This window comes from Lycium ferocissimum, unplaced genomic scaffold (genome assembly GCF_029784015.1).
Source record: "Lycium ferocissimum isolate CSIRO_LF1 unplaced genomic scaffold, AGI_CSIRO_Lferr_CH_V1 ctg60, whole genome shotgun sequence".
Lineage (NCBI taxonomy): Eukaryota > Viridiplantae > Streptophyta > Magnoliopsida > Solanales > Solanaceae > Lycium > Lycium ferocissimum.
This window is the reverse complement of record NW_026726189.1, coordinates 629,747-646,004: the sequence shown is the minus strand read 5'-3', so window position 1 is coordinate 646,004 and position 16,258 is coordinate 629,747. Positions and strand designations below refer to the sequence as shown.

General features: G+C 35.9%; 1 protein-coding gene and 1 non-coding gene across 2 annotated transcripts; one reads left to right on the top strand and one right to left on the bottom strand.

Annotated features, from left to right (window-relative positions):
• Nucleotides 1–7,753: 7,753 nt before the first annotated feature.
• On the bottom strand, nucleotides 7,754–7,851 carry LOC132045158 (U6 spliceosomal RNA). Its single transcript, XR_009412354.1, has one exon. It is a non-coding gene; the product is annotated as a U6 spliceosomal RNA (small nuclear RNA).
• A 4,515-nt stretch (nucleotides 7,852–12,366) lies between these two features.
• Nucleotides 12,367–15,571, top strand: LOC132045146 (calnexin homolog 1). The gene is made up of 6 exons (XM_059435685.1): nucleotides 12,367–12,609; nucleotides 12,710–12,779; nucleotides 13,619–14,742; nucleotides 14,833–14,904; nucleotides 14,993–15,112; nucleotides 15,220–15,571. Exons 1-6 carry the CDS (start codon nucleotides 12,517–12,519, stop codon nucleotides 15,364–15,366), a joined length of 1,626 nt encoding a protein of 541 aa, XP_059291668.1. The 5' UTR covers nucleotides 12,367–12,516; the 3' UTR covers nucleotides 15,367–15,571.
• Nucleotides 15,572–16,258: the final 687 nt, after the last annotated feature.

Here is a 16,258-nt window from a genome sequence, read left to right as displayed (position 1 = left end):
ATGGCAATCTACTATTTCCTCAAATCTTGGATACAGATATTATGTTTGTTTTGTGGATGATTATTCTCGCTACTCTTGGATTTATCCTTTAAAAAGAAAATCAGATGTCTATCAAAATTTTATTTTCTTTCAAAAGTTGGTTGAGAATTTATTTGATACAAAAATAAAACATTTTCAAAGTGATGGAGGGCGTGAGTTTGATAATGGTCCTTTAATTAACCATTTTTTACATCATGGTATTTCTTTTTTTTCGAAAATCATGCCCGGACACCTGTGCACAAAATGGGGTAGCCGAACGAAAGCATCGACATATCATTGAGTTGGCCCGAACAATGTTCATTGCAGCCTCACTACCGCTCAATTATGGGTCGATGTCATTTTTATACGGCCACCTATATCATTAATCGATTGCCAACTCCGGTTTGCATGGTGTATCACCTTATGAGAAATTATTTAAACGGGTTCCGGATTATAATTTCTTACGCGTCTTTGGAAGTCGTGTTTTCCCTAATTTTCCCCGCAAAACCATCAAACAAGTTAGCTCCTAGGTCGGTGTCATGTGTTTTCATTGGCTATGCTCCCTATAAGGGTTATCGGTTTGGATCCCATTACGGGCGGTATATGTGAGTCGGGATGTCGGATTTCATGAGTCTGTCTATCCATATCGAACCTTAGTGTCGAGTCAACCATCCAAAGTCATTGGGACTAGTGATTCGGACCCTTCACTTTTATCCTTCTCCCAATCCCCGACTAATGTGGCTCACACCATTCCCTTAGGTGATCGTTCTGTTTCGGACCACACCCGTCTGTCTGCCCCATCCCTGTGTTCACCTTCTTCGTCCCGGCATCTCATGGTCCTCTTAGTCCACCACCGAGTTCTACTCCATTCCCAGCCCACCTACACAGTCCCCTCTTGAGTTGTCACATTCCAGTCCAAGCGTCCCACCTAGCCCATACCTTGCTGAGTCGTCTTCCCCACCTGCGTCTTCTTCTGAGCCCCACAGTCCGCACCACATTTGTGCTTCTTCTGATACCGTGGTCCAACAGAATGTCGCTCCTCCTTTCGGGGTGGCATCTTTGTTCCACCGTCTTCTACTAATGTTCATGGAATGCGGACTCGCGCTAAAGATGGTATTTTTGAACCAAATACTCTATTAAATCTCAACACTATCGAGTATGAAAAGAACCGAGTTGTTTCTTACAAGCTAATAAGGTGCCAAAGTGGCCAAGCCATGGCCGAGGAGTTTAATGCAATGCTCACTAATCATACTTGGGACTTAGTACCATTTAATTCGAATAAAAACTTGGTTAGTACAAAATGGGTTTATACGCTAAAATGCGATGCGCATGGTAACGTGGTTCGGCCTAAGGCTCGTCTAGTTGCCCGTGGAATGCATCAACAAGCTGGTGTAGATTACACTGAGACTTTTAGCCCTGTTGTGAAATCGACTATTGTTCGGTTGGTTTTAACTCTTGCTATTTCTTTTGGTTGGATTATTCGGCAATTAGACGTTAAGAATGCCTTCTTATACGGGACATCGTTAGAGGAAGTGTATATGGAATGTTCCCTAAGGGGTTTGTTCATCCCGATTTTCCGAATCATGTTTGTCGTCTCCGAAAGTCTATCTATGGTCTTAAACAAGCTCCACGAGCTTGTATCATCTGGTTTAGCGCTTGTTGCGACGTGGCTTCTTTTGTGCACAATCCGATAATTCTCTCTTCATTTTTCGTAAGGGCAATTTCATTATTTATCTTCTTTTATATGTTGATGATATCATTCTTACTGGCAACTCTACTCCTTTAATTACCAAGTTCATTTCCGTTTTGGCCAAAGAGTTTGCTATGAAAGATTTGGGGAATTTGCATTTCTTCCTCAAGCAGCGTACGTCTAATGGCTTATTTTTATGCCAACACAAGTATGTTAAGGATCTTCTTCGTAAGTTCAACCTTCATACAACCTAAGCCAAGACGCACTCCTCTTTCCCGCCGTACTACTTTGTCTCTCACCGATGGTGAGTTATTGTCCGATCCTAGTGAGTACCGTAGTATGGTAGGGAACCTTGCAATACTTGACCATGACTAGACTCGATATTACATATGCTGTACACTTGGTTTCTCGGTTATGCATGCTCCTCGTACATCTCACTTGTTGTCGTTAAGCGCGTCTACAGTACTTGTTGGTACGGCAGATTTTGGTTTGTGGTTACGTCTGCAGCAAGCTTCAATTATGTTAGCTTACTCGTACGCAGATTGGCCGGCCGTCCCGATAGTTGCAGTTCACCACGGTTATGCGATCTTTTTTGGGGACGCCCTCATTTCTTGGCGCGAAGAAACAACCCACGTGTCCAAGTCGTCCACCGAGGCAGAGTATGTGCGCTTTCCTACACCCGCATACAGACACTCTTTGGATCCGTTCTCTGTTAGCGAGTCGGGATTGATGATACGTTCTCCGTTAGACTTTATTGTGATAATGTTTCGCGACGTACCATTTGGAATCCGTCAACATGATCGTAGTAAGCATATTCGAATTGATTATCATTTTGTACGAGAGCGTGTTGCTCATGGTGATTTGGTAGTTCATGTCCCAACTCACACTCCGCTTGGTCGATATTTTCACGAAGAACTTATCCGGTCAACGCTTTGAATATTTACGATCCAACTCGCGCGTGGTTTCCCCGCACAACAGGGTGTAATAGAGGATACCTAGGGGTATTTATGTAATATGTAAATATTATTCATATATATATGAGGTCATGGCACCCGTAGAGGGTGTACAGTATTATTATTTCACAATATATATTCAAGAAATCGAATTTTCATAGAAGGATGTCATTTCATCACCGGTAATTGTAAAGGGAAAAAGAACAAAAAGAAGGACACGGCCAGATTAATTCGCTCTAAATGCACTTGATAAAGAAGGACGTCGTCTGACAACTCCACCTTCCTTCGTGGTTTTGGAGCAACCGCCTCTTTTTTGTAAAAGAAGATCGGTCTAACACTACTAGGCGAAGGCATATCACATGGTCCAATGCTTCCCAGAACATCTCCTTTTGTAACGACACACTTATGAGCCCCTCTAGGCTAGGCACTAGCAATGCCACCACATGTATGATAAATAACATTGATCCGCGAGTGCTTCCATAACACCTCGATCTTTGTATGCCACTTTTATTATAAATATAATATAGTATCCTTTGCAACCAAAAAAAAAAAAAAAAAAAGACCTCCTCTAATTAATATTAAAAATGATTTTTAAATTGATTAACCAAACACAAACTTAATTTTTACTCTTCAAAAGTACTTTTTCGAAAAACTCTTTTAATAAAACTCTTTTAATAAAAAAACATTCTACAGAATAAAGTAAATTTTGAAAACTTGGCCAAAGAAGCTATAAATATACAAACTAAGTTTTAGTTTCAAGCCTACCACCACGGCTTTAAAACAAAAATCGCATGAGAAAGCAAGAAATGATTAACAATGATCCGTGGCAATGAATATACATTGAGATAAACAAGGCATATACATAATAACCCTCAGGGTGGATATTGATAATAATATACTTCGTCAGCAGAATTAGCTAGCAAAAATATAGTGTCTTTATAGGAGTTTCGCAAACAGAAATATAGTGTCTTTATGACTTTGCTTCTCTGCATAATTATTTGAAGAACATTTCAATTCAGGATCAGATATCCTACGACTATCTTTGATGTTTGATGTTGTCAATATTTTTCTTTCTTTTTTCTATTTTCATTAAACTACTACTACTACTACTCTTTCATGGTCAAGTCGGTAAAGACGGTGAAGGCCGACAACAATTCCCATTTGAGATTGACTGATAGATTGCGACGAATGGGCTGGCCTGGTTTCCACTGAAAGCCCAGCCCAGTTTTTTAATAAACAAAGCCGTTCCTAAAGAGAAGAAATTGCACGGTTTTCCCTTCAAATGGGCTGGTCTTTCATTTTTGGCTTTCAAAATCGAATTTATGTGTAGCAGTAAGATAAATTCTTTAACAGTGCGGGGCATAAATTATGAGATATTAGGATGCGGAAATATAAACTTATGCCTTGCGAAAAAGTTATTTGTTATGAGCCGCAAAAATTGAAGACTAGCACAAAATAGGGACAAAAGTGCAAATGACCCTTCCTAAGATAATCACCACAAAGTATTAAGAGCACTGCTTTGGATGCTTTAAAAAAACGAAATTTTTTATAAGTTGCTTTTGGGTAGTCCAACTTATTTTTTTTGGCTTATAAAGTTATTTTCAATTTATAAGCTTCTTTAGATAAGGCTAAGTCAAATGGGGCTAATTATTTTTTTTGCTTATTTTAAGATAAAATGGGCTTTTAAATTCACCAAAACACTCAAAAAAATTGATAAATCCATTTGGCCTTCAAAAGACTTCACTCTGTTTCAATTTATGTGATGTGGTTTAATTTAACAATGAATTTAAAAAATAAATGAACTTTAATTTTTTAATAGTTTTAAATATTTGATAACATTTATATACTACAAATATTTACACAAATCAGTAGCCGTTTATAACGAGGTTTGGCCAGAAATAAAATACTAGTAATACTCCACATAATTCTTCTTCCCGTATCATTTTAAAGTGTCGTAAGTAAAGTCAGAGAAAAAGACGAATTAAATGAGGGCCCTTCTTTTGGGTGATCTTTAAATTTTGTCTCTCATATTTGAAATCTTTAAATTTTACCCTTCGGCTAAACCTCATGAGTTCTGAAGTGTCGAACCCCAACAACAAAATTTTTAAAAAAAAATTCGCAAGGCGTAGTTTAAATTTCGCTATATGCCGCTATCGCTACACTTGAAGAAGGGCTGAATTACCAAAGCATAGTTTGACCCTGTGATACTTATGCCTTATGAGCGTATCACTCGCATAAGTATGCCGTTCAAGATAACTTTGCAGAATTTCTTCACAAAGTTTATATACGGTCCCAAGATAAAAGTTTGCTTCATCAAAGATAAACTTGCTAAGAATTACCAAACTTACGCCGATCGCAGATACTTATGCCTTATGGCAGACTTGGCATAAGTATGTCGGTCCTGTGATAACTTTGGTAATTCCTTCACAAATTTATGTCCGTCCCATAAAAGTTTGCCCATTAAAAGTGGTACCCACCCATAAACTCACAATTTACCAAAGTTATTTAATTCGATACTTATGTCAAGTCCGCCCATTTTATAAGGCATGAGTATGCCGTCCGCATAAATTTGCAATTCCTTAACAAGTATATGCGGTCCGATACACGCGACCCAAATCTTTGTTCTTGTAATTTTTTTTTTAATTTATGTTTTGGGGTTCGAACCGTAACCTCATGATTTCTCGCGTGAACGCTCGAGTTGCAATGCGAAGGGCAAAAATTAAAGACCAAAGAATATGAGGGGCATAATTTAAAGACCACAAATATGAGGGGTAAAATTTAAAGACCACCTCAAAAGAAGGGCAATCCGCGCAAAAAAAATGATTAAATAAAAAGAAAGGAAAAAGAGTGGTCCATTGTAATCCATATCAATGACACGTAATGTTTGCCTGGAATTACATTTTCTTTAGATGCTAATTTGTTAGAATTTTCGCAGGACGTTCCCTCAAGGGACCTAACATGTAACTTCTTAGTAAATTCAATTTGTTTTCATTATTATTTATTGGCATCAGACTTGTGGAGGCAATTTACTCGAAGTTCATCAGCAATAACACTTTCTTTACAAAAGAACAAAAAGAAGTAAAAAATGGAGGGATGGAAAGAGCAAGGCTTGCAGATATACAGTAGTGACATTTTAATATATTTACTTGATGGAGAAACAAATTTAAAAATATTGAGTAAATTGACCCGAATTTACCCTATAAATAATGAGCTACTTCCATATGAACTCTCAAGCTCCTCTTTAATTCGTGATATATGCATCTTTTTGCACGCTCTGTATGGATTTAATTAGAAACAATCGAGTATGTGCAAGAGATGACATTAATGGAGATCTAGAGTCTTCTGAACTCTCTCCCTCAATGCTGCTCATAGTGATAGAGCTATGCTTCTTCGTTGCAGCTTAATTAAAGAACAGCCTTGAGGGTTTGAGTCCAGAAAACTCCGACTTTCCTAGTTTAGCAAATTCATGCTTGAGGGCCAATTTTCTTAATATATAATCCTGGAATATTACACCTTTCTAATGTATTAAATTGATCATCTTTCTGCTTGTTATGCAGGCTATATATATATATGGAGAAATTAGATATCGAAGTATTGATGAAACCGATCAAAGGCGGAGATCGAGGACTGTGAATCACAGTCTGTTATCAAGAAGCCCTTCCAAATTACTTGTTATTCATGCCGGTTTTCATTCAAGAAAGTCACTTCATCGATTGGTAATTGCAAAGGCAAAAGGCAAAAGGCAAAACAAAACGAACTATTTTTGGATATAGCTTTTGTTGTTTAGCCATCTGCTATTCAGAGTACAATTAGATTCAGATTTTTTGTCGGTAATCTCTTTTGGGTAGTGTTGTACACAGTAAACCGATAAACCACACCAAATTGATAAACCGAATCCAACCAGAAAAGAAAAAAAAAAAAAAAAAACCCCGATTAGTGGGTTTGGTTTGATTTGGTGTTGGAAAAAAAAAATCCGACCGTAATAGATTTGGTTTGGTTTCAACTAAAAAAAGTCAAACCGAAATCACACCGACCCGATTATATCTATAATACTTTTAAATTATTTTATACATAAAAAATATTTATTAGAATGTGATTTATAAATATTTTCTTAAATTTTTTCATAATTTCTGTATTTTTACATTCAGGTTTGTACTTAATTTGTGAAATGATCCGTAAGTTTTGAAGCCCATATAAGTAATAGTCTATATGATCTTAGAGTATTACTCCATCAACTCTAATGTAGTTTGTAGTTTTGTCATATTCTGTTTTGTCTCTAATGCTATTGGAAGCGATTGGATTTAAGTGTTGAATTTCTCTGGCGATCATTTCCTTGTTGAGGTTATTTTTTGGCAATTACCGTTGCCATATCTTTTAGCAATTACCCCAGAATTTAAGTAGTTAAATTGGTGGCAAGCAGAAGCATACCAACATTTTTTTTATTTTTTTTTTGAAATGGAGAAGCTTACCAACTTGATCCCATGGTTTCCTTTATGTCCAGTGATATGAATGTGGTTTTGTGTTACTCGGTAAGTATCAAAAGGGGTTGGTTATACATCCCTGAGAAAGTGTTGTCATTCAAAAGTTGCTGAAGAATTCTCATAATACATGATTGTCTTTTAACAGTCTGTACCTATTTTTAAGAGCTGTTATGGTATTTCCTTAGGAAGTATTCTCTCAAAAACCTTATTGCAAAGGAACTAATGCGTATAACTCAGATTTTGTCAGGTTTATTGTAAGATGAGCCATATCAAACCACGAACAATCCGAGAAACCCGAAAAAATCTGAGCAACCCGAAAAAACTGAGAAAATCAGAGGTTGAAAACCCGACTTTTGTTGGTTTGGGTTGGTTTATAGATTTAAAAACCCGATACAATTGGTTTGGTTTGGTATTTGAAAAATCCCAACCAACCTGGTCCATGTACCCCTACTTTTGGGATAGACATTTAATAAATTATCATTATTTTTATTTTTCTTACAACTTTTTGAACTTTTAGACCACGCTCTAGAGATCTCAACGCAAATTGAAAAATCTATGAGGAAATGTTAAGTCACGATTTAAAATTGCAATGGTATATTTGGCCCTTTTTCAATAATATCATTTCTCAATTTGTGCGTGTCATCCTTACGCAGGGGCCCTGCTAATCTCTCTGTATCGTTCCAATTTTATCGGATGTCCTCAAAGGGACAAAACAAGAGAAATTTTTTCAACAATACAGGAGTATATTTGGCCCTTTTCCGAATTTAGTAGGTAGATTTTACATAACAATCTAATGTCTTGTTTGTCCCAAGGACTATCTTTACCCAACTTCTAAAATTAGAGATAAAATTTAAATGATTGCCTAAAATGACCTTTACCAAAAACTTCTCATTCACAAAACTCAATTATAGACCGCTAATTAAAATCAATTATAGAACGTTAATTAAAAGTAAAGAGATCCCATCGTCCCTATTACTCACCTCATGATGAGGGATACGATTGTATGCTGCATTAAAGAATATAACAAAGGCATGCATGATTTAGCTTATTGAAATCGAATTATTAAACATATTGTTATTTGATAATTAATTGAACTAATTATCTTAAGGATATTATCTATTATTTTGAGTAGACTAGATTGAAGTGTTTTTAGGATAACCAAACAAATTGTGGCTAGTGATAATCCGGTTTTTAATTAAATCTTTTAAAATAATCTACATAAAATATAGCTCAAATATCTGAGACTCTGAGTGTGTATAAGTTGTGTGTGTTGAGGCACGAATTTTGGTTAATCCTTCCAAATAGGGGTATACAAAGTAAACCGACAAATCGCACTAAATCAATGAATCGAGTCAAACCGAGAAAAAATTCGACTAGTGGTTTGATTTGACTTGGTTCGGTGTTGAAAAAAAAAAACGACCATAATTGGTTTGGTTTGGTTTTAGCTAAAAAAGTCAAATCGAACCAAACCAACCCGACATTACATGTATTCAATTTTTTAAAATATTTTATACATAAAAATATTATATTTCTTAATTTTTTTTGTAGTTTTTTATGTATTATCATATTATTCAAGCTTGAACTTAGAAATTTTGAATGTCAATAAATTTTATATCCTATGGATGTTAGTAATTCAAATAAAGTCCAAACCAAAACCAACTCAACACTAATGCTGACAAAAGGAATTCAATTTACCACTACGAATGACAATAATGTTGGATATCTATTCTTTAGTTTTGCATAATTGGTTTAGAGAGTGGAAATACATAACTTAAGTTTTTTTTCTTTGTTATGTAATTAATACTTATTAGCCGTACTTATTTTAGCATTACTTAGTATTTTTAGATCATGGTCATTTTCTTTATGGCTTATTAATTAGCGATATTTATTTTAACCTATTTTATTATCTTTTGTTGAATATCTTAATACCATGTCATCACTTTTCTCACATTTTGTGTTATTTTCTTAAGAAACGTCTTAATTATATAGTTGTATCTTACTAGGACTAAAGAAATATTTGAAGTAAAAGTTACTCCCTCCGTTTTAATTTATATGAACCCATTTGATTGGACACGACATTTAAGAAAGAGGAAAGACTTTTGAAACTTGTGGTTCAAAATAAGCCTTGAAAATTTGTGTGGGCAGAAATCATTCATAAAAGCTGAATTTGTTTCCAAATTAGGAAAGAAGTCATTCATTTTGGCACGGACTAAAAAGGAAATAGGTTCAAACAAATTGAAACAGAGGGAGTATATGTTTTGCATCAAGACTATGCCGGAAAAAAAAACCCGAAAACCTCGAGAAAACCCGAGGATGAAAAACCAAAATTTTATTGGTTTGGTTTGGTGTATAAATTTAAAAACCCGACGCAATTAGTTTGATTTGGTATTGAAAAAATCCGAACCAACCCGATCCATGTATACCCCTGCTTCCAAATAAAATAACGGAACAGATTTTTGTGGAATGTGACATAAGTCCATCTCATCCTCTCAATTTCATACAGGAAAGAAAAATAAATAAAATAATAATAAGCAGAAGCGTTAGGCTACTGAATACCAAATTAAGTTTTGGAAAGTCGTAATTCACCTAACAAGTAATGGATTATCTAACAGGCCAATTGTGGCATGGGTCATTGCAATTAAATACACTAAACTCTCAATCTAACTTCAATATATATATTATATATCTTAAATCGTAATAATACCGCTACAAATGACTAAACTAGGATTACAAAGTTTCAATAAGAAATCAAGAAAAATTGATGGTCAACTTCGTAGCGTTGACCTCTAATAGCCCGTTTAGTCAAACTTCCCAAAATTTGCTTATCATGAAAAATATTTTTTGTGAAAAGTGTTTCTTCAAAATTTTTTGCATAGTGTCAATTTATATTTGATTAATCAATTTGAAAGGATATGTGTTTACAAATTTTAGAATAATAATTTGTGCTTTGACTAAGGTTTCAAGTGTTTTTGGGGAAAAAAAACTACTTTAGGTTAAGTTGACTATCCTAAAGTAAGGATGCACTAATTATAGAAAACCTATGTTTTGTTCATTATTAATACATAATAATGAGATGTAATTCTTCTTATGACTCCATTCTCCGAAGGAATTTCGTAAAAAATGATTTTACACCTCTCTCTCTATATATATGGTACAATAGTTATTCCGATGTGCTAATCTAGTAGGAATGTTTTCATGAAATCAAAGGTTTCTTTTAGGGGAGATCTACTCATGAATATTACTAGTCTACAATTTGAAGTTTTCACTAAATGAACTTCAAAATTATTTTGAAAATGCTTACTGTCAAGTCAATAAAAGTTTCTTTCATGGAGATCAAATATATTCAAAGAATATCCTCATCCAAATTATCCTACGTTCGGGAAATACGCTACAAACTGCCCTCGAATTACGGAGAAAATCTAGGAGATAAGTATCAACAGAATACACAGATTTGTACTCACGATCTTAATAAATGAAAACTCTTTTTATTTATTTTGTACTTGCAGTTTATTTTCTGTAATTGAGAAAATTTGTTGCTAACAAAGGCCTTGAGAGGAAAAAAAATGTTTCTTTTGATTTTTCGAATTCAATTCAAATTTCAAGGGGAATAACGAAGAGAAATAAAGTTAAAAAAATAAAATAAAATGAAATGTTGGTAATTTACAATTCTGTAATCAAATTTTATTTATGTTATATAGAGTTGTGACTTTAACCTATCAATATTTCAATTCTATAAAAATTAGCTGTTCACAAGACGATACTGTACATATTGTTTGCTCATCAAATAAAATGAATTTATCCTTTACATATTTCTTTGTAATAATATTTGATTAAGCTTGAAAGCATATAAAAACTTAAACTCATCTTTAGATTAATGAAAAGTGAAGATTACATCCTAGAGATTGAAATTTTGTGGGAATGGTTTTTTAGAGGCTACCCTACCCTAATTAAATCCTAGCTTACCCTCATATAAACGGACACATTTCCCTTTGAAAATATCTCGAAAATCCCATAAATTTCCCGAGATATGCAAAAAGAGATCAATATGTGGCCGGATATTTCTTGATAACCAAATACTTCAAGAAGATCCACAATATCATTTCATGGAGATCAAGGAAAATACATCCTAAGAAGGTCCACACATATCCAAATCCAAATCATCCTACGTTCGAGATATACACTACTAATGACCCTTGAAATATTTAGGAGAGAAGAATCAAGGGATATACATATTTAAATTCACAATACTCTTTTTATTTATTTTGTGATTGCAGTTTATTTTCTCCTAGTGGGACCAAATCCGCCCTTCATCTATTCTCTCACAAATCAGATCTGTAAAATCTGGAGCCACCAAACCGCAAAAATAAAACCTCCGTTTTCATAGGTACTTCAAGTCTCGTCTTTCATGATTTTGGACAAATTCACTCCGACAATCCTTAAAGTAGGGGGCATTTATAGACATTGAAATTTTGTGAGAATCTCCAAGACGAGCCCAATATCTGTCAAGGCTACTCTACCCTAATTAAACCATAGCTTATCCCCATATAAAGTGGCACATATTCCCTTGAAAATCCATAAACTTCTCGAGATATGCATAAAGAGATTAATATGTGGCCGAATATTTCTTGACAATCAAATACTTTAAGAAGATCCACAATATCATTTCATGGACATCAAATACATCCCAAGAAGGTCTACACATATCCAAATCATCCTATGTTCGAGAAATACGCTATTAACGACCCTTGAAATATTTAGGAGAGAAGAATCAAGGGAATATACAGATCTGTACTCACAGTCTTGATAAATTAAATTACTCTTTTGATTTATAATATAATTTGACTCGGTTTCCTTTTAAATAAAAATTAATTATTGTCTAAGTACCAAAATTCTAGTAAATAAAAAGATTCATTAATGGTCCAAATCAAGCTTTGAACACCTTACTCTATCAGAAAAATAGAAAATGGAAATTAAGATAAGATTAAAAAATAGTTAAATAGCCGTAGATCCTAATCAAAATGGAAAAAGAAGAACAAGAGTCAAAAGTGACCAATGGGGCAGCTGAAAACAATCTCAACCGTAGATCCTAATTTCGCTAACCTCGTCGCGTATGCAAACGTGGCAAACAGCCATTGGTTAACTTCACGTGTCATGAAGTTCCATTGGCTACAACAAGTCGATGCCTTTATTTCTCAAGATCTATTTATGCACTCTGAATATTTCGTCCTTCTAATAAGCTCTCACTCTCTTCCTCTAATAGTTTCTAGAGTCTTCTTATCTTCTCCTTGATCCAAACACGCCTTAGGGTTTTCCAAATTACAGATCTCTGATACAGTTACGTATATTATCTTCTTCGCATAGTCCATATTGGGTTATGGAAGAAAGTAAAAGGAAGATCTGTGCGCAATATGCACTGTTGCTATTCGCCTGTTGCTTTTTCTCTCAGCTTTATGCTTCTTCTGATGTGGTAAGATTTTACTATCGGTAACTTTGTTTTTTACTGGATTTTTTAACGATCTGTATTGTATTGTATTTGTTCTGAGATTTGGTTGTTTGTTTTTCTGTAGAAGTTCTATGAATCGTTTAATGAAGCATTTGATGGGCGATGGATTGTGTCTGAGAAAGAGGATTATTCAGGTGAGGTTTTGCTTGGATCTCTTTAGTATTTCTTTTGATTTTTATGTTATGCTATTTTTTATTTCACCTTGTTGTTAAGTTGTGAAATCATTTATTGTGTTCTAGATCATTGTAGTGTCTTTTAAGCTGTTAAAAATCATATGTATTTGTAGTTCATATTATTAGCTGCTACTGTGTCCTTGGTATTTCCTTCAGATTCATTTGAACCTTGTTAATGGAGTAGAATTAAAAGAATCAGAAGGTTGAGAAGTAATTTTGAAATTTTAAGGCTAAAGGAAGAAGGAATGATTAAGGAACATAACTTGTTTGAAGTGTTTGCTTGCTGACAGGGGAGCGAAAAATGTTGTGATGTTCTTATCTTTTATGGATGCTTATCCTGTCTCTTAACTATATAGGATTATTTAGTTGTAATAGGGTTTCAGTGCTTGTAAATGATCCTATCTTAGTTACTAAGAGTAAGTAGAGTAAGTACTTTTACTCTTGAAAAATTAAAGTGCTTTAAGCTGCGGAACTTATGTGGAGGTGCAATTTACGTGCCCGGATTGACTATTATGCAGTCTTAAGCATTGAAATATTTCGATTATCCCTGCCAAAATATGATATGAGAACCAAATTTTCATGTAGCCACTTAAAGTTCCTATGTCTGTGTACTCTCTAGTTTGCTATGTAGGCTGAAGTAGTATCTCTGATGCAGAAAGCCCTTATAGAAAAGTAATATATCTCTGAAGTAAAACAGTGTCTTATATGCTTGTGCATTGTGTTTGCATTAATGATGTGATGTCAAATCTTTGATCTTGGAAGATGTGCAAGTCTAAATTGGACATGTAATTGTGTGTCAGGTGTGTGGAAACATGCCAAGAGCGAGGGACATGATGATTACGGACTTCTAGTTAGTGAGAAGGCTAGGAAATACGCTATTGTCAAGGAGCTTGACAATGTTGTTGACCTCAAAGATGGAACTGTTGTCCTTCAATATGAGGTTCGTCTCCAGGAGGGACTTGAATGTGGTGGTGCTTACATAAAATACCTCCGCCCTCAGGAAGCAGGTTGGACCGCAAAGGGTTTTGATAATGAGTCGCCCTATACTATAATGTTTGGACCCGATAAATGTGGAGCCACAAACAAGGTGCACTTTATTTTGAAACATAAGAACCCTAAGAGCGGGGAGTACATTGAGCACCACCTCAAGTTTCCTCCTTCTGTACCAGCTGACAAACTAACCCATGTTTACACTGCTGTGTTGAAACCGGACAATGAAGTTCTGATCTTGGTTGACGGGGAAGAAAAGAAGAAGGCTAACTTCCTTTCAAGTGATGATTTTGAGCCGCCACTCATTCCTGCTGAGACCATTCCAGACCCAGAAGATAAGAAACCTGAGGATTGGGATGAGAGAGCCAAGATTCCCGACCCAGATGCTAAGAAACCAGATGATTGGGACGAGGATGCACCAATGGAAATTGAAGACGAGGAAGCTGAGAAGCCTGAAGGATGGTTGGATGATGAGCCTGAGGAGGTTGATGATCCCGAGGCCACAAAGCCTGAAGACTGGGACGATGAGGAGGATGGTGAATGGGAGGCTCCAAAGATAGACAACCCAAAATGTGAAGCAGCTCCTGGATGTGGAGAGTGGAAAAGACCAATGAAGAGAAATCCAGCTTACAAGGGAAAATGGCACGCTCCACTTATTGACAACCCCAATTACAAGGGTATATGGAAGCCCAGAGATATCCCAAATCCTGACCATTTTGAACTTGACAAACCCAACTTTGAGCCTATTGCAGCTATTGGCATTGAGATCTGGACAATGCAAGATGGCATATTGTTTGACAATATCTTGATAGCGAGTGATGAAAAAGTTGCAGAATCATATAGGAAGACTGCCTGGAAACCCAAGTTTGATGTAGAGAAGGAGAAACAGAAAGCCGAGGAAGAAGCAGAATCTGGTGGCCTCAAAGGATACCAGGTAAAGGATTTAACTTTCTTCACCATATAAATCCCTATGCTTTTATTTTCTCATGTCGCACAATTTGAAATATGTGGGAATACTTTGCAGAAAGTGGTATTTGACCTCCTCCACAAGGTAGCTGACATCCCTGTCCTGGGTAAACACAAGGTCAAAGTAATGGTAAGTGAAGGCACTTGCTCTCTCTTGTTGCATTAAAGGGTTTCGTTTTGCTGCAAGTAGCTAATGCATTTTTGACTACTATCTCTAGGAACTTCTCGAGAAAGCTGAGACACAGCCCAATATCACAGTGGGTGTTGTTGTCTCAGTCATAGTTGTTGTCTTCTCAGTTCTGTTGAAGCTCATCTTCGGTGGGAAGAAGCAGCAGCCTGTAAGCGCTAACACCTACCATTCAAGTTAAAAGAGAAAAAATAAAAGAACCCTCCTGTTTCATTTTTCCTTTTAGGTCTGATGTCTCTGCTGTGTGTATATATGCAGGCTAGAGCTAGTGCAGAGACAGTGACAGAGAAAACTGATGGAGCCGAAACTTCCACTTCCAATAGTCAAGCCGCCGCTGAGGAGAAGGAAGAGGAGAGTGAGGATGCTGCTGCTGCTCCTCGTCGGAGGACTAGGCGCGACAATTAGGATGGGAAAAGGCACTAGTGACCTCAGTCGGACTTCTTTTAGATTTTTGAGCTAGTTGTTTTCCTGTTGTTTTCTTTCTCCTTTTCCTCTTTTATCAAATTCTTGACGACCCAAGGCAAGCAAGTTTTTCCAGCAATTTGGTCGCCCTTCCCCTCAAAACAAGCATGTATCACAGTTAGTGTATATGAGACAATTTTTATCTGGATGTGGATTGATCCTAGTATCCTCTCTTTATCATAGATTTTATCAGAAGAATTGTTTTCTTTTACTATTCTATTATCCTGCAAAATGCTGTTCATTTTCTTTTGTAAGACTGGAGTTTCATGCCCTTCACCATGGCGCATACTGAGGTTTCTTTTAAAATTCTTTTCTATGTTCTTTTTGTACCTAAGAGTTTCATGCACCTCACAAGAAGCGCGCTCATACTGAGACAACCCTGCGTGTTTAGATTTTCAATGTTACATTGGACCAAACATAAACAGCATCGAAGTTGAAGGTACAGTTCCCTTACGATGCCCCACTCAATTAAGACTCCGACCCAGACGGTCTTTCTTGACAAATTAGTTCGTGAGAGTGTCTAAAATTACTGTGTTCAGCCGTATGGTACTACGACCCAGTTCCTAACGATCCACAAGGTTGTTTTGTGCGACTCTCTAATTATGGGCCGTTTGGATAAGGCTTTCTGAAGCCGTTAGTGGACGTGGGTAGTTCAACAGGTAGTAGTAAATAACAAACTCAAGAAATGATCTACTAATTTAAATTCTAACTAGTTACAGTTCATTAACTTATATAACTGGTTATTAATATAGGATTTTCAAGTAAGCAATTAGTGCCGCCTAAGGTGATGCGAGCTTAATAAAAACAGGAAACGCCCAAAATGCAATAACAAAAT

What these genes read in the sequence shown, in the direction of transcription:
- LOC132045146 (XM_059435685.1), top strand. Translation starts at nt 12,517, where the DNA reads ATGGAAGAAAGTAAAAGGAAGATCTGTGCGCAATATGCACTGTTGCTA. An exon ending in AACACAAGGTCAAAGTAATG is followed by an intron (nt 14,905 to 14,992) that starts GTAAGTGAAGGC and finishes TACTATCTCTAG; the next exon opens with GAACTTCTCGAGAAAGCTGA. An exon ending in GTGGGAAGAAGCAGCAGCCT is followed by an intron (nt 15,113 to 15,219) that starts GTAAGCGCTAAC and finishes GTATATATGCAG; the next exon opens with GCTAGAGCTAGTGCAGAGAC.